This window comes from Metopolophium dirhodum, chromosome 1 (genome assembly GCF_019925205.1).
Source record: "Metopolophium dirhodum isolate CAU chromosome 1, ASM1992520v1, whole genome shotgun sequence".
Lineage (NCBI taxonomy): Eukaryota > Metazoa > Arthropoda > Insecta > Hemiptera > Aphididae > Metopolophium > Metopolophium dirhodum.
In genome coordinates, this window is record NC_083560.1 from 106,697,581 (window position 1) to 106,722,657 (window position 25,077).

The 25,077-nt window shown below is 29.0% G+C and overlaps 1 protein-coding gene, 1 long non-coding RNA gene and 1 pseudogene across 2 annotated transcripts in view; 2 read left to right on the top strand and 1 right to left on the bottom strand.

The window, feature by feature from the left end:
* Window positions 1-25,077, bottom strand: part of LOC132936825 (uncharacterized) — a 31,427-nt gene that overhangs the window by 2,182 nt on the left and 4,168 nt on the right. Inside the window, exons 2-4 of the long non-coding RNA XR_009663544.1 lie at window positions 18,679-18,901; window positions 9,675-9,759; window positions 3,777-3,861 (exon numbers count right to left, since the gene is read on the bottom strand). This is a non-coding gene — a long non-coding RNA (uncharacterized LOC132936825). The remainder of the gene's footprint in view (window positions 1-3,776; window positions 3,862-9,674; window positions 9,760-18,678; window positions 18,902-25,077) is intronic.
* LOC132936823 (uncharacterized) lies at window positions 1,027-15,817 on the top strand (annotated as a pseudogene).
* Window positions 3,904-25,052, top strand: LOC132936824 (uncharacterized). The gene is made up of 3 exons (XM_061003603.1): window positions 3,904-7,465; window positions 21,248-21,306; window positions 22,743-25,052. Exon 3 carries the CDS (start codon window positions 22,797-22,799, stop codon window positions 23,868-23,870), a length of 1,074 nt encoding a protein of 357 aa, XP_060859586.1. The 5' UTR covers window positions 3,904-7,465; window positions 21,248-21,306; window positions 22,743-22,796; the 3' UTR covers window positions 23,871-25,052.

The window sequence follows — 25,077 nt, forward strand, 5'->3', positions numbered from 1 at the left end:
TAGCATTTGCTATACACCATACAATTTTGAAAATATTTTGACTTTTTTATGTAATGATATAAATGTCCTGTGCCCACCCAACTTGGACATACCTTGGAGGCCCCGGCCTAAATACGCCACTGCATTTATATGCATTACAACTTTAAATAAAATGGTCCCCGAACAGTAAGTAGCGTACTCTGGGACTGCCCGAGTGCCCGACTCAGGCCGTCTGCCGTACATTTTGACATCCGTTTTGTTACATTGTGTGATAGGGATTAGGGAAGTATCATTAGTATCCACAGATATATACTAATACAATCATTCTATATTTAAAGATTTAAGTTGTGAAAATGTTGGTATTTTAGAAAAACTGTATAAATTAGTTTTAATAACTTTGCTTGTTAAAAATTTTTTAAGTGTTCGTTAACATTCCTATTGTAAACAGTTTTCATCAGACTTGTTAAACCCAGTGAGTAAAGTCAAAAATTAACGAAAATTATTCTTTTTTATAGTCAATAGTCATATGCATACTATACGACCTACTCTACGTTTTTTAGCTTACTGTACAATTTTGTTTTTTTTTATAACAATGTTATGTACCTACCTTTTTTTAATTACCTACTATTTTATAAGTTTTTTTAATAATATATTTATAATAATGTTGTACGTACCTACCTACTTATATTTGCATTACTAATTGTAATTTTTGTTAACAATATAGGTAATTAAAATAATGTAGTAACTGTAATTTATTTCTTAGTATTTTTTAAATTTATGTATATTAATATATACGTACATACTACATACTACATAGCCACATAGGTAGTTATAATTAATGGCTCTGTTTAATAATATAAAACATATTATTGAATTAGAAAACAGAGAACTGAGAAATAACAAAATATAGGTAAGTTCTCATTTTTAAATAATAAATCTATAATATTAATATGCATTATATTGATAACATTTGTTTATCGAGTTGTATTCTTTGCATATGGCGTCGCATTTCAGTTTATTTTGTGGTGGTGTATACGAAGACGGCTATCTAGTATTATAGTATAATATATATTCTGTGGGTTATATCGACTTCTCTACATCGTGTTATAGAACTGTTATCACTTATCATTACGTCCTTGGGCGGCGGTGTACAAGTGACGTTTAGTACTAGCAATTGATAACCGACGCCATCGGTGACGACGCGTCGCTCGCGCTCACAGACAATAAAAAAATGCTAACCTACAATCACGTTTCTCGATGAACCAGCAGCTCCGTCTGGCGTACGCGTTTCGTCATACCACGTTATCTGTCATCATGGCGTCATCCCGCATTTACCTTCTGCGCTCTTTGTCGGTGAACATCATATTTAATAAGTAATAACATATTAACATCGTCGTTGTAATTTTATTTACCGTTTGACTTGTTCGCAAGTCACACGGCATTCGTTTTTACGTTGCACTCGTTTTTCAACGTACAATGAACGACTAAAAACCCGGTGGCCGCCGGGCTCATTACAGAACCGTAGGTACGTGATATCGATTAATCGTTGTTTACCGCTACACTTCAGCCGTTTGGTTTCCTCATCTCCACTGCTCAAGTGCTCAACACTGTGTCGTCGGAATACTCCATCAAACGTAAGTTGTTCCTTCAACCCATGTCATTACACCATGTTGTCGGTACTCCCGTCCGCCATTACGCACGGCAGGATACCTGCGCGTGTTTGTTCTCGTGCGTCCGCGTTTAATTATCGTCGATATGTCTGACATTTGTTATTGCCGGTTAGCCAGACGTCGTGTAAAACGCATTATTTTGTTTGTGTGTTTTTTGCCTATGAACTAATGGACAGCACTTACAGAGGTCAGGGGTACGATATAGAGTGAGCGAGAAAAGAAGTAGTAAAAATTATACAGTTCCTCACGTGGGATTTATGCGGGCTCTACGTTATGTTCTTTCTCTATCAGTTATATCATTATATGATCACCTAACCTGTCCATTAGTTTATAGGTTTATTGTTAAGTGTATTTTAATCAAATGTTAGTTAAATGCTCAGTCAAACAGAAAGCGGTCTGCCCGTGGGGGCACTGTAACATAATACAACCGACCGCGGTCAGCATACCCGTACATCATGGCAGCCCACTCTGGGTTTGACTTAGCCTTTAGTTTAATTAATATACAGTATACACTGCAAGATTCCGTCTTCCCACTAGTATAATCAATTATTTGTTGTTATTGATCCTGTGTCTTAGTGGCCCTCTACACCAAATTTTGAGTATTAAGAACTGTCACTTTTGACGTTTTAAACATTCATGTATATTTTATCTCTGACTAGTTTGATAGTTATTGTTGTAATGTGAGCCACAATTAATGGAGTTAAACATTTGGTTGATCAATTTTTTTGTTTTGTCTGTTTTTTGTGACTGAACTGGCATTAACCATGCGTGTATTGTGATTATTATCTAATCAAATTTGAGATCGTTCATTCCATCTGTGTTCCACCTTTTAGTCTTAACGATCAAGATTTTCAAGGGAAAAATTACAGATACATATCTGATCAATTTTGAGAGTTAAAAAAGTGACAATCTATACAGTATTCTACTGATACTTAACTGACCTGTATCAGAATCAGACTTCGATACAAGTTGATACATGTCAATTTTTTCTTCTCGTAAATCTTGTATGTAGATGCTTGAATGACATATCTTTTATCATCGTAAAATACCTAATCGAAACATTATGCTTTCTTAATATACCTAATCTGATTTTACTGTAATCTATCATGATTAATGATAATAACTAGACGTTGAAGCTGTAAATATAACTAGAATTGTAAATGTGGAACACGCTTAGGACCGTGTACCACAATTGGACAGCACCATATTGATTTCATTTTCAATGTTTTATTATTACCAACATGTTATACCTAATTGTTCATGATTTCAATAAAATTTAGTAAATAATAGTATATTATTCATCATTATTTAGCTGATGGTACCTAAATGTTAACTTCTTATAAGGTGACTTTTTAATGTATAAATTGATACACTGTGTTCCCTATATATAGTTTAATGTATTATAATCAGTGCTCAAAATGGAAAATTACCAGATTGCAACGCTTATAAAATTAATATGCCTAACCTATGTAATTACCTATGACTATAATAATATTTATTTTAATTTATGTTCAAAATTACTTGAATTGGTCCTGGACAAAAAAGAAAATTGGGTTATGGAAATAATTGTATGTAAGTATTTTATTGTGTGTTGTGTATGGAAGTACATTACTTTTAATAGTATGTTTCATAGCTGTTAATCTGCTATCCATACAGTCCTAACCAAATTCAAGGTTTATTCACTCTTTCCAATACTTGGTTATAACTAGAGGGGGCCAGATGTTAACAAATAGCTAAACATGTCAAAACCAAATAATTAAATAATGCTTTCACATGTACCTTATTTCTTACTAAGAACATTATAAATATAAATTAGGTAAAATATATTATTAATCGTATCAAATGGTTAGTTTTTTATTTTTAATTGGATACTAAGGTCTTATACATTTCAGATTCTACTTAATTTTGTAATGAACTGCGCTTGAGTATTTGGCTTGAGCCAATTTCCATTTAATATTACTAACTTCCTGTATCCTTAAATCTATTGAAATACATCATTATTAGGGAGAATAATATTCCTAAAATAATATTAAACTACATGGAAATCAATTATTTCTTAAAGTGGTTAAAACCTAACTTATCACTATACTAAAACTATAACTAAATATTATTTTCTATATGGCATACCCAGTGACTTATCATCTATCTATCTGACTCCTTTCCAACGTGAACATTCTGGCCCAATCCTCTGAGCATATTTTGATGTAATTTGCTGAAAAAAATGTGACTAATTAACATTCATAAATAATTAATGAACTAACATATATTGTATTAAATACTTTAAATTAAATAACTTATCAATTAAGTAACCAACTTATTTCTTTATTCCATAATATATAGTTTTGTATATATTTTATATTTTTATATGGTTAGTTCAATTTTGTAGTTAATTATTTGTTTAATAATAACAATATTTAGACATTATGATATACGATTAAATATCTTATTAAAATAATATTAACGATCTCAAATTTGGTTAGATAATAATCACAATACACGCATGGTTAATGCCAGTTCAGTCACAACCAACAGACAAAACAAAAAAATTGATCAACAAAATTATATTTTTCTGGACAGCTTAACACTTGTATTATAAATGTATAACCAATATTTATTATCACATTTACTTAAAGAATAAATACTATTATGCAGATGCACGAAGTTCCAAGCCTTGTCCATAGATGATGTTTTATTAATAATTATACTTAAATATAATATATGTATTATTATAATAGTTCTGTTTGTAGATCGTCCACTAATAGGTGGGTACCATTTTAGATTCTGAGCGGGACAAGGAAGCTAGTGGTTTTACAATTGCGTTTATTTTTTTTATATCCTTTATACAACATTTCTACCAGAAGGGGTGCTTCGATTTAAGCATATAGTACCTTATCTTTTAGCAAATTGAATCAAGATGGTACTTTAGAGAGGTCATTTTTTGATTTTCTCAATAGTTATTTAATGCCACGGGAAAAACTACTGACAAATTACGAAAAACCGCTTAAAATGGGATTTCAATTTCTAATGATTTGTTTATCTCCGTTGCATCGAATAAAAAATTATAATATTATTCAACTAATAGTCTATAATAAATAATAACAATATCAAAAATTCAGACTGGCAGACTGCCTTCGCTCAGGATCGTTAACAAAGTGTTCGTTAACATTCCTATGGTAAACAGTTTTCATCAGACTTGTTAAACCCCGTGAGTAAAATCAAAAATTAACGAAAACTATTCTTTTTTATAGTCAATAGTCATATGCATACTATACTACCTACTCTACGTTTTTTAGCTTACTGTACAATTTTGTTTTTTTTTATAACAATGTTTTGTACTTACCTTTTTTTTAATTACCTACTATTTTATAAGTTTTAGATTCTGAGTGGAACGATGAATGTATTGATTTTACAATGATGTGCGTTTTTTATTTATTTATTTTTTTTTTGTGTCTGTCATCACCTTTTAGGACAGTAAAAGTGCTTGGATTTTCTTCAACAGTAACTTTTCTGATAGAAAAGTGAATCTAGTTGGTACTTTGGTGGGTCAAAAGTAAAAATTTCACAGTAGTTTTCAAAAGCGACGTGAAAAATGAAGAAAAAACGGGAATTTTGACGCAAAATCTGTTTTCGAAAAAATCGATATTGTTTTTGGTGTAACTCTACAACAAATGACCGTGTAGGGACATGCAATTTTGACTGAATGTTAATATTAGCATTTTCTATACATCATAACGTTTTCCAAATATTTTGACTTATTTTGAGCTGTTTACGGACATTTTCAGTTACCATTTTTTTAAGTTTTTATTTTCTATTATTATCAATAAAATTTTATTTGTTGGTTAAAAAAGCTTGAAAATTTAATAGAAGGTTCCTAGGTTACTGTTTTAAAGACAGATGAAAAAAATTAAAAAATCCATAGTCACAAATTTTTTTTATAAGCATTTAAAGTTCAAATATTGACAAATACGTAAAAATGACGAAAATTTTCAAATTATTTTGAGTTTAGATTTAAATTAGAAAACTTTTTATGAATTTCTAAGATTTGAAAATATAATACAAGATTCTTCATAAGTTTGTCTACCTTTATCAAAAAAAAAAATGTCTACAAGAAACTTAAATTACATTTTTATGAGCGTCTGAAATTTATATTTTTACAACATTTGATATTCACTTGATTTCTCATGTAACAATTTTCTTATTTTATTGTAAATAAAAAACGAACGACTGTAGATATTTGAAAATTTCACTGAATGTTTATATTAGCATTTGCTATACACCATACAATTTTGAAAATATTTAAATTTTTTTGAGCTGTATACGGACATTGTCAGTTTTCAATTTTTTTAGTTTTTTTTTTCTATAAATATCAATTAAATTCTATTTGTTGGGTAAAAAAGGGTGAAAATTTAATATAAGGCTCCTGATATATCGTTCTAATAGCAGTTGAAAATATTAAAAATACATAGGCACAATTTTTTTTTATTTGCATTTAAAGTTCGAATTTTGACAAAATTTAATAATTATTTTGTAGTTGAAAATTTATAAAATGTTCAAATTTTATAGCTAAGGATTGAATATTTAAAACAAGGTTTCACGTAAATAGGTTATATATAAATTACTTTATTCACAATAATATCATAAAATATTCTTGGTAATATCATAGGCTGACTAACCGTTTTCGCTCAGAATCGTTTTTCATATACAATGATATTATATCATTGAATTCAAATTTAACACCATCCATTACAGTGACCCACTTGTCACCTAATGTACAGCAGAGCGACATCCACTTACCCACCTTTTTTTTGATAGTATATTTATAATAATGTACGTACCTACCCACTTATATTGGCATTACTAATTGTAATTTTTGTTAATAATATAGGTAATTAAAATAATGTAGTAACTGCAATTTATTTCTTAGTATTTTTTAAATGTATGTATATTAATATATACGTACATACTACACAGCCACATAGGTAGTAATAATTAATGGCTCCGTTTAATAATATAAAACATATTATTGAATTAGAAAACAGAGAACTGAGAAATAACAAAATATAGGTAACTTCTCATTTTTAAATAATAATAATAAAATAATAAATCTATAATATTAATATGTATTATATTGATAATAGTCTAATATTAATAACATTTGTTTATCGAGTTGTATTCTTTGCATATGGCGTCGCGTTTCAGTTTATTTTGTGGTGGTGTATACGAAGACGGCTATCTAGTATTATAGTATATATATTCTGTGGGTTTTATCGACTTCTCTACATCGTGTTATAGAACTGTTATCACTTATCATTACGTCCATGGGCGGCGGTGTACAAGTGACGTTTAGTACTAGCAATTGATAACCGACGCCTTCGGTGACGACGCGTCGCTCGCGCTCACAGACAATAAAAAAATGCTAACCTATAATCACGTTTCTCGGTGAACCAGCAGCTCCGTCTGGCGTACGCGTTTCGTCATACCACGTTATCTGTCATCATGGCGTCATCCCGCATTTACCTTATGCGCTCTTTGTCGGTGAACATCATATTTAATAAGTAATAACATATTAACATCGTCGTTGTAATTTTATTTACCGTTTGACTTGTTCGCAAGTCACACGGCATTCGTTTTTACGTTGCACTCGTTTTTCAACGTACAATGAACGACTAAAAACCCGGTGGCCGCCGGGCTCATTACAGAACCGTAGGTACGTGATATCGATTAATCGTTGTTCACCGCTACACTTCAGCCGTTTGGTTTCCTCATCTCCACCGCTAAAGTGCTCAACACTGCGTCGTCGGAATACTCCATCAACCGTAAGTTGTTCCTTCAGCCCATGTCATTACACCATGTTGTCGGTACGCCCGTCCGCCATTACGCACGGCAGGGTAACCCTTAATTACTTTGTACCGCGTTAATATTATTATCTCCTGCGCGTGTTTGTTCTCGTGCGTCCGCGTTTAATTATCGTCGATATGTCTGACATTTGTTATTGCCGGTTAGCCAGACGTCGTGTAAAACGCATTATTTTGTTTGTGTGTTTTTTGCCTATGAACTAATGGACAGCACTTACAGAGGTCAGGGGTACGATATAGAGTGAGCGAGAAAAGACACAAAGTAGTAAAATTTATACAGTTCCTCACGTGGGATTTATGCGGGCTCTACGTTATGTTCTTTCTCTATCAGTTATATCATTATATGATCACCTAACCTGTCCATTAGTTTATAGGTTTATTGTTAAGTGTATTTTAATCAAATGTTAGTTAAATGCTCAGACAAACAGAAAGCGGTCTGCTCGTGGGGGCACTGTAACATAATACAACCGACCGCGGTCAGCATACCCGTACATCATGGCAGCCCACTCTGGGTTTGACTTAGCCTTTAGTTTAATTAATATACAGTATACACTGCAAGATTCCGCCTTCCCTCTAGTATAATCAATTATTTGTTGTTATTGATCCTGTGTCTTAGTGGCCCTCTACACCAAATTTTGAGTATTAAGAACTGTCACTTTTGACGTTTTAAACATTCATGTATATTTTATCTCTGACTAGTTTGATAGTTATTGTTGTAATGTGAGCCACAATTAATGGAGTTAAACATTTGGTTGATCAATTTTTTTGTTTTGTCTGTTTTTTGTGACTGAACTGGCATTAACCATGCGTGTATTGTGATTATTATCTAATCAAATTTGAGATCGTTCATTCCATCTGTGTTCCACCTTTTAGTCTTAACGATCAAGATTTTCAAGGGAAAAATTACAGATACATATCTGATCAATTTTGAGCGTTAAAAAAGTGACAATCTATACAGTATTCTACTGATACTTAACTGACCTGTATCAGAATCAGACTTCGATACAAGTTGATACATGTCAATTTTTTCTTCTCGTAAATCTTGTATGTAGATGCTTGAATGACATATCTTTTATCATCGTAAAATACCTAATCGAAACATTATGCTTTCTTAATATACCTAATCTGATTTTACTGTAATCTATCATGATTAATGATAATAACTAGACGTTGAAGCTGTAAATATAACTAGAATTGTAAATGTGGAACACGCTTAGGACCGTGTACCACAATTGGACAGCACCATATTGATTTCATTTTCAATGTTTTATTATTACCAACATGTTATACCTAATTGTTCATGATTTCAATAAAATTTAGTAAATAATAGTATATTATTCATCATTATTTAGCTGATGGTACCTAAATGTTAACTTCTTATAAGGTGACTTTTTAATGTATAAATTGATACACTGTGTTCCCTATATATAGTTTAATGTATTATAATCAGTGCTCAAAATGGAAAATTTCAAACCAGATTGCAACGCTTATAAAATTAATATGCCTAACCTATGTGATTACCTATGACTATAATAATATTTATTTTAATTTATGTTCAAAATTACTTGAATTGGTCCGGGACAAAAAAGAAAATTGGGTTATGGAAATAATTGTATGTAAGTATTTTATTGTGTGTTGTGTATGGAAGTACATTACTTTTAATAGTATGTTTCATAGCTGTTAATCTGCTATCCATACAGTCCTAACCAAATTCAAGGTTTATTCACTCTTTCCAATACTTGGTTATAACTAGGGGGGGCCAGATGTTAACAAATAGCTAAACATGTCAAAATCAAATAATTAAATAATGCTTTCACATGTACCTTATTTCTTACTAAGAACATTATAAATATAAATTAGGTAAAATATATTATTAATTGTATCAAATGGTTAGTTTTTTATTTTTAATTGGATACTAAGTCTTATACATTTCAGATTCTACTTAATTTTGTAATGAACTGCGCTTGAGTATTTGGCTTGAGCCAATTTCCATTTAATATTACTAACTTCCTGTATCCTTAAATCTATTGAAATACATCATTATTAGGGAGAATAATATTCCTAAAATAATATTAAACTACATGGAAATCAATTATTTCTTAAAGTGGTTAAAACCTAACTTATCACTATACTAAAACTATAACTAAATATTATTTTCTATATGGCATACCCAGTGATTTATCATCTATCTATCTGACTCCTTTCCAACGTGAACATTCTGGCCCAATCCTCTGTGCATATTTTGATGTAATTTGCTGAAAAAAATGTGACTAATTAACATTCATAAATAATTAATGAACTAACATATATTGTATTAAATACTTTAAATTAAATAACTTATCAATTAAGTAACCAACTTATTTCTTTATTCCATAATATATAGTTTTGTATATATTTTATATTTTTATATGGTTAGTTCAATTTTGTAGTTAATTATTTGTTTAATAATAACAATATTTAGACATTATGATATACGATTAAATATCTTATTAAAATAATATTAACGATCTCAAATTTGGTTAGATAATAATCACAATACACGCATGGTTAATGCCAGTTCAGTCACAACCAACAGACAAAACAAAAAAATTGATCAACAAAATTATATTTTTTCTGGACAGCTTAACAAAGCTTTAAAAAATGGAATTTAGATCAAATAGTTAATAGTACAAATAAAGTTTTATTAATTTCCTCAGAGCTTCATAAGAATGCAAAAGGTAATTGCTTGTCAATAAATCATTAAAATGTTTATAAAATAAACTAGTATAATATTAATTAAAAATGTTTAAATGGCACAATTCTAATTTTTCAAATCTAACAGTAACTTTACAAATATATTGTATGAAATTGATACAATTATCATCAGATTTGTGTATTTGTATATGCACCAGGTGCCTAGACTTCAATTAAATGTCCGTGATATGTCTCATACATTTCTTGCAATAGAATTTTCATTTTTTTAAATTGACTAAACACAAGTAGAGTTTATTTTGTTCGTATTAATTGATATATTATCTTATGTATAAAAGTGTGTATGTACCACAACGATACTATTGTTAGACAAAACGTAATTTCATCTTTTTTCTTTATTGTCGGAATGTAAGTTTCTTTATCACTCAGAAGCTACCATATAAGTCAGAACTATTGTTTGTCTTTGTTATATTGGCCTGAAGTGTATGTTAGTGAAGATAGGAATCTATGTGTTTAATATCAATGATAGATATCTGTATTATGCCCGATTGCACGAATAATCACTAAACATAATTTAACTAATCTAGTGATCTAGGGATTATGGTCCCTTAAACATGATTTAGTGGCTGATAGTTAATGCCTACATTCTATTTAAGCATTAAATTAATAAATTGTTCATGAACCTGGGATTCAGCTCTAAAATAAAATGTTAATGTCCACTATTTTGTATTTATGGAATTTATATTTATTATTTAATATTGTTGCATGCCCATGTTTGCTTGAGAATTAATTTCAATATTTTAGCATACTAGCACTCTAGTGGGAAATTTTGTGTTATTGCTAATCTTAAATTTTTCAAACATTCAAATCTACAAAGAATAATGCAATTCCAGCATATAAAAAAATATGAAATTGTATACAAATTTGGGATATAGTTATGACATTCTAAATTATGTAAGAAAACCTAAATTATTATACCAACAGATTTCTGATTTTTTTTTTTACATTTTATAATTATAAAGTACTCTATTAACTCAATATTATTTTGAATATTTCAGTCTCAAATTATAAAACGTTTTGTAAAATAACTATTATCTAATTACATTTCAGAACTTTTTAATATCAAAATAGTTCCTATTAAATTGTCTAGTATATTATAATTTAAACAATTAAGTATCTATAACTTACTGCCTTCAAGTGGTTTATTTAGAACAATAATTTTTAATAATATTCAATTCTTTTAGGATTTTCTTTTTTATTATGCAATTTTTGTTAAACCCGTTTCCTTCAATTATTAGGTATTTAATAATAGTTTTACATTTTACATTTTATAGCTGATGTTTTGTTCTTTTTTTTTTTCATTGGTTAAATTTAAGAACTTGATGATGAATGTCAACATAGCCTCAATACTGCATGCATTCAATATCAACTCAAGAAATGTTTTAAAATTTTTTTTATTTATGTCAATAATTACTTAAAAATTGTGTCATATAAATCATGATTTGAAAACTTATCATTATGTTTTTCTCAAAAAAAGTTTGCTGATACTATATATTGAAATACATAAATGTTTAATGGCATTGAAATAAAAAAACTGTTACACCTTAGTGTTTTTTTAAATGTTGTGTATGGAATTACATTTTAGTATATATATTAGTAGGTAGTCTTGGTGTTCAACAGAATTGGATAAGTAATTATTTGCATTTAAAAACAGAATAAAGTGAATGACTTTCTTATAATCTTTAACCATTTAGACATGTGTTTAAATTATTAATTCTTCCCATGATTTATAGTAATCAATAATTTCCAAAAATAAATAAATCATTAATTAGTTTATGATTTATGTGTTGATCAAGACAACAACAAAAATAATAAAATTAGTTCTACAAACCTCTAAACATTTACATTCACTATTAAAAAACAAGGTTATAAGGTGACATGACTAGAAATAAAATTGTATCGTTAGCTAAATCACAGTACCGTCGTACTGAAGTTTTATACTTTTTAGGAGATGAAATAACTTTTAAATACATACAAAAACTATTAGATTATTAAATATTATAAATACTTAAATTAAGAATACATACTATTTACACTAACTACACAACAAAATATTAAATTTTAAAATACTTGAATATCTAATAAACATAAATACGTATTTATGAAAACACTAAAACTTAATTCTTTGGAGGAATGAAACCTCATATTCTATTCTATAACAAAAGTACACGTAAACAATCTACATGATATTTTAAGATAATCTCGATTTCATAGAAAATGGAATTACATGGTTCAGTGATTTAGCTAACAGTATGCTAACAATTTACTTAATACATTTTAATGTTTTTTGAATGCCCAAAGTTGTACATTAAATGTTGACCTTCTGAATAAATCATTTTATAAGTTTAAGGTGGGTTTCCACTATACAAGTACGCGTACATAAAATTCCTTTGCTGTGATTGGTTGGTTAGGTTAAGTTACCACACATTATCACACAATTAACCACATTACTTTGATGGTGGACATAACCGAACATTTTTTGTGTATACTGCACAACGCACACGTGCACATTGGCAACTTGCCTGTATATGGATGGTATTAAAACGGTTTTATATCTACGGATACATGTATTGTATTATTACTGGTAAATAAAATTACTCAAAGCTATTTGTATGAAGCAAGTATTCTTGTATTTAAATCTGTTGTAACCCCATCATATAAACTGATGATTCATTATATCCCATGTGTGATTCTGTCAATATTCCTATACTTATCTCCCATCTCCTCTCTTTGAATGTTCCTTCCAAATTTTGTGATATTTTGTTTTCTCTTTTTAAATTTAGAAAACTTACTTTCTCTTCTTCCTTTGGATCTACTACCCGTTCTACCTTTACTGGCCTCCCCCAGGGTTGTCTCAGCTTAATATTATTTAATGTTTATATGAACATTGTTGATAAGCATCTCTCATCGCTCGGTCATAAATGCCTTATTTATGCTGATGATCTAGTTATTTTCTCTTCCAATAAGTCCCTCAATGTTTCCATTGATAACATAAATTGTGCCCTGAAGGACCTAAGAATTATCCTAACCAAATTGTCATTTGAAGTTGCTCGTGAAAAATGCAAATCCGTCATTTTCACTCGACGCAGATACTGAAACCATCTTAATATATATTTTGATAATAATATTATACCTTTTGTATCTAACATCACTTATTTAGACATCATCCTTGACCCCAAACTTTGTTGGTTACCTCATATTACTTCACTCACAGCATTCGCTTCTCGTTGGTCTAACTTCCTTCAATCAATAACTGGTACGTGGTGGGGCTCTCATCCCTCATGTTTATTATTCATTTACCTCTCAATTATACGCTCTAAACTAGATTATGGTTGTTTCCTTTTTGGGTCAGCTTCTTTTTCTAATTAGAAGAAACTTAACAAACTTCAGATCTCCTGCCTTAGAACCATTATGGGGTATGTAAATTCCACTCCATGCCCTGCCATTGAAGTCGAATCTATTTGCCCATCCTTCAATATCAGATGTCGTTGGCTTGCTGGTAAATTTATTTTGAAATCCTTATCTCATAGTAATCACTTAATTTTTGACATTTATTATTCTTTATATCTCAATTGGCGCTATGTCTCCAAATCCACTCCTGTCTTATCTATTATCGCTAATTCTGTTTCGTGTTTCCACCAATTCACCATCAACTCAGTCAAACTTCCTTTTTATGAGGTTCCATATGACTCTTTACTATGTTTCCGTCATGTTCAAGTGGGTCATCAGTTTTCTGACCTTTCCTCCAATGACTTTAAATCGATGTCTTTATTCCATGGTCAATGCAGCTTTTTCAAACTATCTTAATATTAATTTTCCTGATTTTATTATTATTTATACTGATGGATCAGTTCCACCCCTTTCTGCTGGTTATACATTCCACATTCTAGAATTACATGTATCTTTCACAGACAACCTCCCTCCATCGTCTTTCTCCTTCTCAGCTGAATGCTATGCCATCATTGAAGCCCTAACATTAATTAATTCTTCACCCCGAATAAATATTTAATAGCCACTTACTCTATGTCTTGCCTACAAGGTTTAGTTTCCAACCCTTTCAACTCTCACCTCTCCCCACTTGTTCTTCGTATTAAATCTCTTGTTTTCAACCTCAAACAACATTATTCACTTTCTTTGGATTCCCAGTCACACTTGTATACTTGGTAACGAGATTGCCGATAATTTGACTAAATCCACCTCCCGTTAAATTTGTCCCTCTCTTACACATCTACCACAATCTGACTTTATTCCATTTTTAAAACGCTACTTATCTCGTCTATGGTCTTCCTATTGGCATAACTTACCGGCTGAGTTTGCTTCGAGATATAGACATACAACACCTGATATCAAAAATAAACCTGGTTTAACAACCTAAATTTACAAAGATCGCATATAGTACAATTTAATCGTTTACATTTAGGACATTCCTTATTACCTAGTCACTCTTTCAAACTTGGACTAAATGACTCACCGCTTTGTACACTTCATTATTAGTATATAGGAATTTAATATGTTTACCCTAATTTTGTATTGTTTTGTGCCGTTTGATTATTTTTATAAACTAACTATGAGGTAGGTATAGATAACCTTAGATTAATAATCGGTGAAATAAAAGATCTATATCAAGATAAGAAAATATTGATTACAACCATTGACATTATTTCAGAAAAAAATAAAGAAAAGTATTTATAGTAGTGTTCCATAATTTTAAATATATTGTTTTAATTAAATGTAAAAAAAATTCAATTTTACGCTAATTTTTGTATGCATATTTTTATCTTTCATGCATATTTCAACATTTTAGTGAATATATTTAAGATTTTTTAGCACTTATTTGGTAGGTTTTTAATGCATATAGATTTGCTCTCTAATTATAATCATATATTAAGCGTGTTTCAGAAAAAAGTATATGATGTACATTTTTATTGAGAAAAATCTGTACAAATGTGCCTAAAAAAAATGAACAAAAAGTAGCTATTACCTAAATGTTAGTTTCAGAAATTCCTTGTAAATATTGCCTTACAAAATTAAAAATAACAACAATATATTCAGACAAATCTGTCAAATTGTTTATTTGAAATTTGCAGAATATGAAGATTATATACAAATACACTATTGTTCATTGTGCTGACTGTGATTTTACACAGTAAATGTGCATTGTATTCTTGTGTCTCGCATTTTTCAAAGTTCTGAATTTAATATATTGTAAAATATGGAAATGAATAACCTTCCTAGTATGCCAACATTATAAAATAATATTGATAACACTACAGCTGATAGACCTATTAGATATTATGTTCATAATTGATTTGACACGGTCTTTTGAGTTGTAAGGTTATTTGTTTTGATATTGTGTAATATATAAATGCCTATGATTAAATATTTAAGTGTATTTTACTATTCATATTTGAATATTTTATAGTAATTTGTAAATATTTTAAGAGCATATTTACTATTCAGTTATAATTTATGTTGGTATCTAAACCTTTATAAAATTAGTTAATTATTTGTATACATTTTTTGTATGCATAATAAATTGAAACAATAAAACATTATTTTAATAAGTTATTTGAATTATTATTTTATTACATACAAATATTACCTATAAAAAATGAAGGTACCTCTATACTATTTTTCATGAGAGAACGGAACCGGCGGCCGACCAAAACTGGTTCGCCGCCGCGCATCCCCCACTAACTATCCGTGGTTCTCAACGCACCAATCGAATTATTTTACATGCGCGAAACGGTCCTGTTCTCTCGTGAAAAATAGTATAGTATAAACAATATTTATAATTAATGGATCGTATAAACAATTTAAAAGTTAAGATAGTTAACTATGTATACTCAAAGTCATGTGAAATAAATAAGATATTGGGGAAGCAGATTAACAAAATGCGCTCTGGTGGAAACATTTTGTAGATTCAGGATATTAAGATATAGTTTTATATTGGTTATTTTACTTTTTCTAATAAATTAATTTTGTTATCAAATCTTTATATGCTGGTATAGCTAACTGTATATGTTGGCAAGTACAACTTCTACTAATATAATCAAATACACTTTAAGCCAAAGCGTATATGAAATATTGTGAAAATACATACAAACTGAAAATAGGTTGTTTCCCAACCCACATAGGTAGGAACCCGCCAGACAGCGCTCCCAGTGTTAATCTGTCTTACCAATTAGTAACAGGTATTATCTTAAAAGCAATAATAGAATCATATCTATAAATTGCAAAAATATTCATATTGAAATCTAATCTTTTTATGTCGGTATTTTATTTTTATTTGTCCATGAACACAAATAGAATATCTACAACAAATGAAGTAAACTTATTAAAAAAAAGTGTTTGTTCGTTATAATATAGTATACATAAGACACTTGTGTCTGTCTATGTTAAGTCCCAAAATATTTATAACTCCACTATTTTTAATTTTTGGTTTTCAAAATGTCGATAAAAATGTTTTCGCATAATAAAAAACTTAAAAATGTAATACATTTTTCTTAAGCAGGGACGGCATTATACCATTTTGACAGGGGTGGGGGGGGGTAAGATCAAGTATTTGCTGACTGAAATATGATTTATGCCGAATAAAATTGTTGACCCGCTATTTCTTAAAAAAAATCATGTGAAGTACCTATAAAAATTCCTGGTTTTTCAGGAATAGGTAAGGTGCACTAAAATAATTACAATTTGGTAAATATAATACTAAAAAACATTATAAAAAAATTGAACTAAAACATTTTGAACAATTCTATGCATATAGCCTGTTATACTACTTATTGTTACTTGTATATCATACAGCCGCTAGCCGTACAAATACATGATTGTCTGGATTATTTAAACTTTTAAAATCTATTAAAAACTGAAATGACACCACTGACTGTAATAATAACAATATAGGCCTACCCACAGCCCTACATCTAAGATAGGTGCTTGAGATAGCGATTAGCAATAACATACCAATGGATGACGGTACTAAAAAAGTTATTATAGGTATTATATACATATAGCAATCGGTAGTATTTTGATTTCTAAATCAGCAAACTCTTTAATTGTCAAGTGTGTATAGTCGAAGTCAGTGGGAATAAGGAAAACCAGGAGTTCTACTACCCCTTATTTATATACTAACACTATTGTGGAGTCAATAGTCATTGATTAAATAATAAATATCCACTTATATTTTAATTTTGTTAAAACATAGTAAACGATTAATAGTATCATCATTAACATCTCTGCAATTACCAATTTATAAATCAAAACACTGCTGACTGCCGAGGACCCGTTCACGTTTTTATTATTAAAATTATAACCTAAGAAAATAGTTTTTAACAAGTCATATAATTTCTGACTGCTTTCTGTTATTAAGAAAATGCCAACTGATAGTTATGAAAAATTCAAAGGGGAGGTGTGACGACCCACCATACCCCATTGCCACTGGCCCTGCTCTTAAGTTGTTGTTAGAGGAAATTAAAAAAAAGAGTAAATCCACAATAATTTTGTATGAGTGCACCCTGAGAATTTTTTAGTTCAGATATAGAGCTGCGATGCATAAAGGTTTGAGAAACCACTGATTTAATTAATTGATACGTATTATAAACACTGTTGCTGCAATTTTTTACTACAAATGTAGAATGCATGTGGATATTAATCAAATTAAAAAATATAATAACTTAAAAGTATTTCAATATTGTGGGTTTTTATATGGCTGATTTTAATTAAATTAATTTAAATTGTGTCAATTTTGAGCTCATTTATTACTAATATTATATGGCAAAGATTATAATTATTTTGTGGGATTATGATAGACGAGCGCTTTTTAGATTCTTATGTGATAAGGCTATTTTAAACTCGTTTTTTAATTTTTTTCTTTTATATTAGTCTACATTATGAGTTGCCAAACTGTTCGAACAAATGAGCTACATTAGATTTTTTTTAAGTATTCGGCGGTAGGTCTCACCATTATTCTATAGACTGTATTCTATTGTAACCACTATATTATTTAAATTATTACATGCCGCAAAATAATATTCTTCTTTTATTATTTAGAAAATTGTATTTTCTTCTCCACTAGTAAATACATTGTACTTTGGAATTTTCTATTTGAAGCGTAAACATGTGTTTAAGATTAACAACGTAATCAACCAATATTGTTATACCTAATTATATTTTAATACAATCTACTGTTCTCTTAGGTAGGTCTTATAGACAGTTAAATATGAACTTATCTTATTTTTTTATGCTATATATATAAATGTTTTACAGTTCCTGATAAATTTGTAAGATTAGGTAAATAGCATCGTGTTTATTTTTTATTAATTTCCATTGCAATTCTGCATTTTATTTTTATTTTTATTAAAATACTTATATTTATATATGCCTATCTATATACATAGTATATTATACTTTTACTGACTTACCTTTTATTTTAATATTTTGTCTCAAATGAAATGTCGTGCATCATTAATCAGGGAATAGTCAAATCATAATTATGTCTGACAATTGGTTAATTTAATTTGATAATCATATTAAAACCATTTTCTTGATAAATATTGTACTGATTATGGTTGATATCACAGATAAATCCCATACATTTAAATCAAGCTTCAAAACGTCCAGTTTCCATCCAATCCAGTTGGTTTTCTGAAATTAAATAAACACATTTGTAGTACATATCCAATATCGTGATTCTAGTGATTTTAGTTAGTTCATTAGTTGTCATTTCGTAGTCAGTTGGTTGTATTGACTCTAGTTGGGCATATGTAATGAACTGTGATTGATTTTATTTTTAAAAATATCTTAAGTTATTATTATGTAAGCATCTGCCAAGCTGCCATAACCGGACACTCGACGTGCGTCAGTTTATTAATGCATGAACTACAAAATAAAATACGTTTATGTCAGCAATATAATATGATAATTTTTCTGCGCAAATATGGCATATGGCATGCTCCACTTCTTAATAGTCGAGAATTGATCAAAATAAATATAATAATATAAGTTATGATTTATGAATGATAATAAAATATGTACTGAAAGGAGAAAGCCGACAGCCATTTTATGCGTATCACAAAGTTGCTGACATACCTGTATATTATTTTGTCATTACGTATGAATGGTTCCTTCCCTTCGGATTGTTCCAAATGAGGACGTGTACACAAATATTTATTCGCTCTGACGAACTTAAAGTCAGATTCATAGCAAAAATATATCGTGTTGCATGGAAAATTTGTAATTTAGATTTGTCATGGTATGTTGTTGCCAGCACGGTAACTATTGGTTTAAAAGTTGACCTGTAAATTCTTGGTATACTTGGTTGCAACCATATAACTAAAGTTAAGGGGTTCACACTACACCGTGTTGAATGAACCCCCCTTTATATAAGTTTTATGTCTGCAACTTGGTTATTACATGATACCAAAAATGTAACATCCAAATGCGGTTGGATCAACACGACGCAGCTGTGAATGCGGTTTTTGTTCACAACTGTACACACTACACAGTGATGCGTAAACCGTATTGGGTCGATGACTTATGCTCCCTCCCGTATACATTTCAAACTTAGCAAAGTTAATTTTATTGGGAACTTAATTTTAACGGTTTCGGAATCATCCTCATTAATTTCAAAAATATTATACATATAGCCAAACACAAATTTCTTAAGTTTGAAAATATTTTTATCAAATGTTTAAAATAGATACTGAAAATCCTACTTTCATCCACGTTGTTAAAATATAATATTAAGTACTTTTGTACAATGTTACTCAAACTATTATATATTTATCAATTATCTAATTAAGATCTTTATTATCTATGATTTAACATCAGTTTGTAAGCATTTTCAACTGCATATTATGACGGCCAACTTCATATTTGAATGTATGACCACTGGGGTATGTTGAAACAATATTTGGGCGTTTTCCACTGTGGATTTTAGCGGTACTGGACCGAGACATTTCTCCCCTGAATCAATTTATATTTTATTTACACATAAGTACATAACAATAGATTGGAAAATAGGTTCTTTGGTCTTACCCTTTATATACTATCATCATTCACGGCATTTCAGGTTATGGATTTATTACCCAATTAAATGGGTAATGATTTATGAACTAAAGTTATGTGAAAGTATTATTGAATTATATAAATTTAATAAAAAATCTCGTTAACAGTACATTTATTTATTTGCATTCTTTGTGATTTGTATAATATCATAAAAATAACTTAATTTCACTGAATGTTTAATATTGTCAATTTGTATGCAGCATAAAATGTTCAATGATAAAATATTGCGATTCTTTTTGAGCTATTTATGGGCATAAGAACATTTTGAGATTTATTAGTTTTTTTTTAGATAAAAAATGGTTTGCCTAATCAAAAAACTTAAAAATATAGTACAACGTTCCTCTAAGTTGTTTTAAATGGAAATTGGAAAAAAAAGAGTAAATCCACAGTAATTTTTTATGAGCGTCAAAAGTTATATATTAATATATACAGTATACACACAGACATTTTCAAAAGAATTTTTTTTGACAAAAATGTACTCAACCTTCTATAATACTAAAACCTGATAGTAAAACAAATAACTTTAATAACAATAATATCTTAAAATTGCCTTTAAGTATTAGTAATATTATAGTCTGACAGACCATCTTCACTCAGAATTGTTTTTCAAATCCAACGATTATTAAATTGAAATTTAATATATCCATTACAATGATTCTCTAGATACCTACTGTATAGCAGAACATTACCTACTAACCCGTTTTTTTTTTTTTGCAATATTAAATAATAAACGCTCAAACTGTAAAATTTTTGAAAGATGTATCATCTTTTTAACCGTTTTAAGCTCGAAGCTAAATTTAAGACTAAGAGTATTCATTATAAGTGTATAATTTAATGTATGGTGAGGGGAATTAAACATTAATGTTACATGTAAATTTATTTATTTATTGTTTAAAATTACAATTAAAAATTCTGATTTTATAGGTTATGAAACTGCTGGTCATCAACTTGACAATTGACTACAACTTAAGAACCATTTAAATGTAAGTGATTTACAAATTCATAATATTTAAAACTATTTTTATTTATTTAAAATTCAATTTCTCAACTAAACATTTAGAAAATTAATTTATCTATTTTTTTTTATTTCTTAGTTGGTATTTTTTATAATACAGTTAAATACTATAAATTGTTTCAAATGTCACATTTATACACCCACAAAGATCATGTTTATCCTACAGAGTAAACTAAAATAAGTTAAAATTTTAACTATTTACCTAATGTAGGTAAATAATATTTTCAATAATTTAATCACGAGACTAATATTTTATTTTATCCCCCTAACTTTTCATTAATTGTGTGATGAAACTATTAAAACCTGTGATTTACTTGTATAATGAGGTTGTGTAGTTTTAATATAGGGGAAATAAGCCAAGTTATGACTAATGTATAATAAAGTGATCTAGTTCATCAGTACTCCAAAATTCTTGAGCCCTCAGATTTTTGCCAATATTAATTTTATAAAATAGTAAACTTAGCAATTACACTTAAGCGCCGTCGCACCGTTCATAAACTAAACACATTGTTTCCACAAAAAACCCACTGTGGCGGTTTATTTTTTGTAATAACCCTTATTGGATCAACGGCAAAGTAATGTAGTGTGGTGCTGGTAGTAAAATCCGCGAACGGTAGAACCGTTTGGCCCCAACAGCCAATGTACCGCAGTAGACCCTTAGGCATTACCTATTATAATACATACATTTTCATAACTCTTTAAAATTTTCAACACATTAGATACTTACACTCATTATTTCAACGACTAGAAGTAAAAAAATAATTAATTGATTGAATGCATTACTGTCACATGTGGACTATTCATTTTAGCCGTTTAGATGATTTATTGCTGTTATTTTTCCCATGTGATTATAGGTGTCTTCATAACTTAAGGGGATTCGATAATGTGATTTTCTGTTTTTGTCTAAAACACGCGCGGCATAGTATTTTAGACGTGTTTTTTGCCAAACATTCCAATTGATCTATTGAAGCGATAAGAATTCTGAAAACTGATTTGAATTCGTCATCAAGTCTACTTGAAAACGACTTTCCCACATTTTTGATATTATCCCCAAATTCTAGAAAACGTCATATTAAAAAAGAGTATTTAAACATTTTTGTATTTCAATTTTTGGAGAAGCTAAAATCAAAAAATCAAAATTGTGGGAAAGTCGATTTCAAGTAGACTTGTCGACGAATTCAAATCTGTTTTCAGAATACTCATCGCTTCAATAGATCGATTGGAATGTTTGGCAAAAAACACGTCTAAAATACTATGTCGCGCGTGTGTTAGACAAAAACAGAAAATCACGGTATGGAATCCCCTTAATATAAAATTACTACCTAAAAAATTATTAATATTTATTTTAATTATTATGTTTATAGTTTTATTTTTTAAAATAATTGTGTTTGTTTTTGTTTTTAGACTTCCCTGGCCCTAAAAAATGTAGATCTTAAAACAAATTAAATATTTTCAAACATGATGATAGACTTAACTGAAGATGATGATGAAGAAAATTCTTCTTCTATAATTGAAGACAAAAATGAACCACATAACTTAAATAATATTAATGCATCACCTCATCAAATGGAAGTTGTTGATAATGATTCTTCAACAACAGTCAATGATAATGATATACATGCAATTTCTCAAGATAATCCATCGGAAATAAATCAGTCAGAAATAACTACGGGCTTTGTCAATATAAATAGTACCCAAGAAAGTGTCCAAGCAAATACAATTGATCTCTGTTCCAGTGACGATGAAGATATGAATATTGACCAATCAGCGAATAATCCAGTAGTGAAATTAGATGGCATTAAATTAATAAAAAGGCCTAAAAATGTCAAAAAAATTCTTCCTAAACATAGAAAAAAAACGGAAAAAACTTTAGACTTTTTGACTGGCCAGAGGGAAAATGATTTAGTTAATTCAAATGTTAAACTCAATGGGTATGAGTTACATATGAGAGATATAATTAAATTACTTACACCTAAATCCTGGCTGAATGATGTTATTATAATGAATTATATTTCTCTACTGGTTAAGAACTGCGAAGACACATTAGTGATATCCACAGATACTTGGATAGATTTTGGACGCAGAAAGCATGAAACTGTTATGAGATGGGCCAACAAAAATAATTTATATGATTTCAAAAGAATTGTTATTCCCATAAACCCAAACCAAAATCACTGGGCCTTATTTGTGGTCGACATTTGGGAAGGGATAATACATTCTTTTGATAGTTTCAATAAAACTCATATAAAGGAATATAATATAGTGTCTGAATTTTTAACTCTGGCATATAATTACTCAGTAAAAAAACCAAGTGAGGATAGGACCATGCCTATTTGGAAATATCAAATTGAGAAATCTCCCCAACAAAAAAATACTTTCGATTGTGGCATTTTTACATGTACCAATGCGAGATATTTTTTATTGGGGAAAATACTCGAATTCGCACAGCCAGATTGTCAACTTTTACGAAAAAGAATTGCCTATGAACTTATTCACAACGAACTTATTCAGGATCAGTCAACTAATCTTTAAATTATTATTATTTTAATAACCTTCATTGTTAAAACACACTATATTGTGTATTGTTATATTATAATGTAAATTTTAATTGTTAAAACATAAGTATGATTATTAATTTTGTACCCAGTTAGAGAGCTACAAGCCAGAGTAATAATTTTTTTTCTTTTGTAAATATATCTGTATAGATCTTAACTAATATCAATCAAACTCAAATTTTCCAATTATTTGTGATATTATAATAATACATTGTGACCAAACTAACTGAACAATTATTTCAACAACGGTATTGTGAAACTGTGAACTAAAAGCGATTTAATACAAACTTCCAGTCATTCCATAATTCTTACATAATTGTTCACGGTAAATTTGTTTATATATAATATGTAACTGTATAATTTTTATTTTATCATATAATATTAGGTATTATTGTAATTACTTATTGTGTATTTATTTATGTTAAAATTTTTTTTTTATTCAGTTATAGTTTGTTACATCTATTGTATTTAGGTACCATTATTATTATTATATAGTTATCAAGTAACATTTAATGGAAATAAAAAAATAAAAATGTAATTAGCGTGGAAAAATAATATTAGGTAGGTAATAATAGTTACTAACAACATAATGTTTATAATCAAAAGTAAAAAATATCATTTATAATATCTGATTAATATAATACATTTGATTGCTAGAAAACGAGTTTGTATATTTATGTATAGTTTTAATTCATAATAATAAAAAATAAAATTATGATTGATAGATCAACATTAAATTGTTGTTAATTATTAAAAAAAATAATAAAAATAGTGTTGATACAGAAAATGTTTTTCTTTTATGTAGGTATTATCTAGATGTTGTGTGCTCACAATTTGATTTTGCCAGAAGCAAAGGACTGCATAAAGCCTAACTGTACAGTTTATATTCCTAGTATTTTAAAATTGTATAGAATTTTAAAAATATTTAATATTAATCATAACATTACTTAACTTAAGTTAAATATGATATCAAAATCGATATTATGATAGGAAATAAAGTTGTGATGTTTGGTTGATGATAGGAGGGGTAAATCCACTCTGCTTTAGTGCTCTCTGACCCTTCTCACAAGGTATACATATTCACTGTTAAAATTGTGCTTGGTGAACTAAACATTTACCCGAGTATTTCGATACATAAAAATTGAATTTAGGATGAGCATATTATGAGTTATAAGTAGGTATAT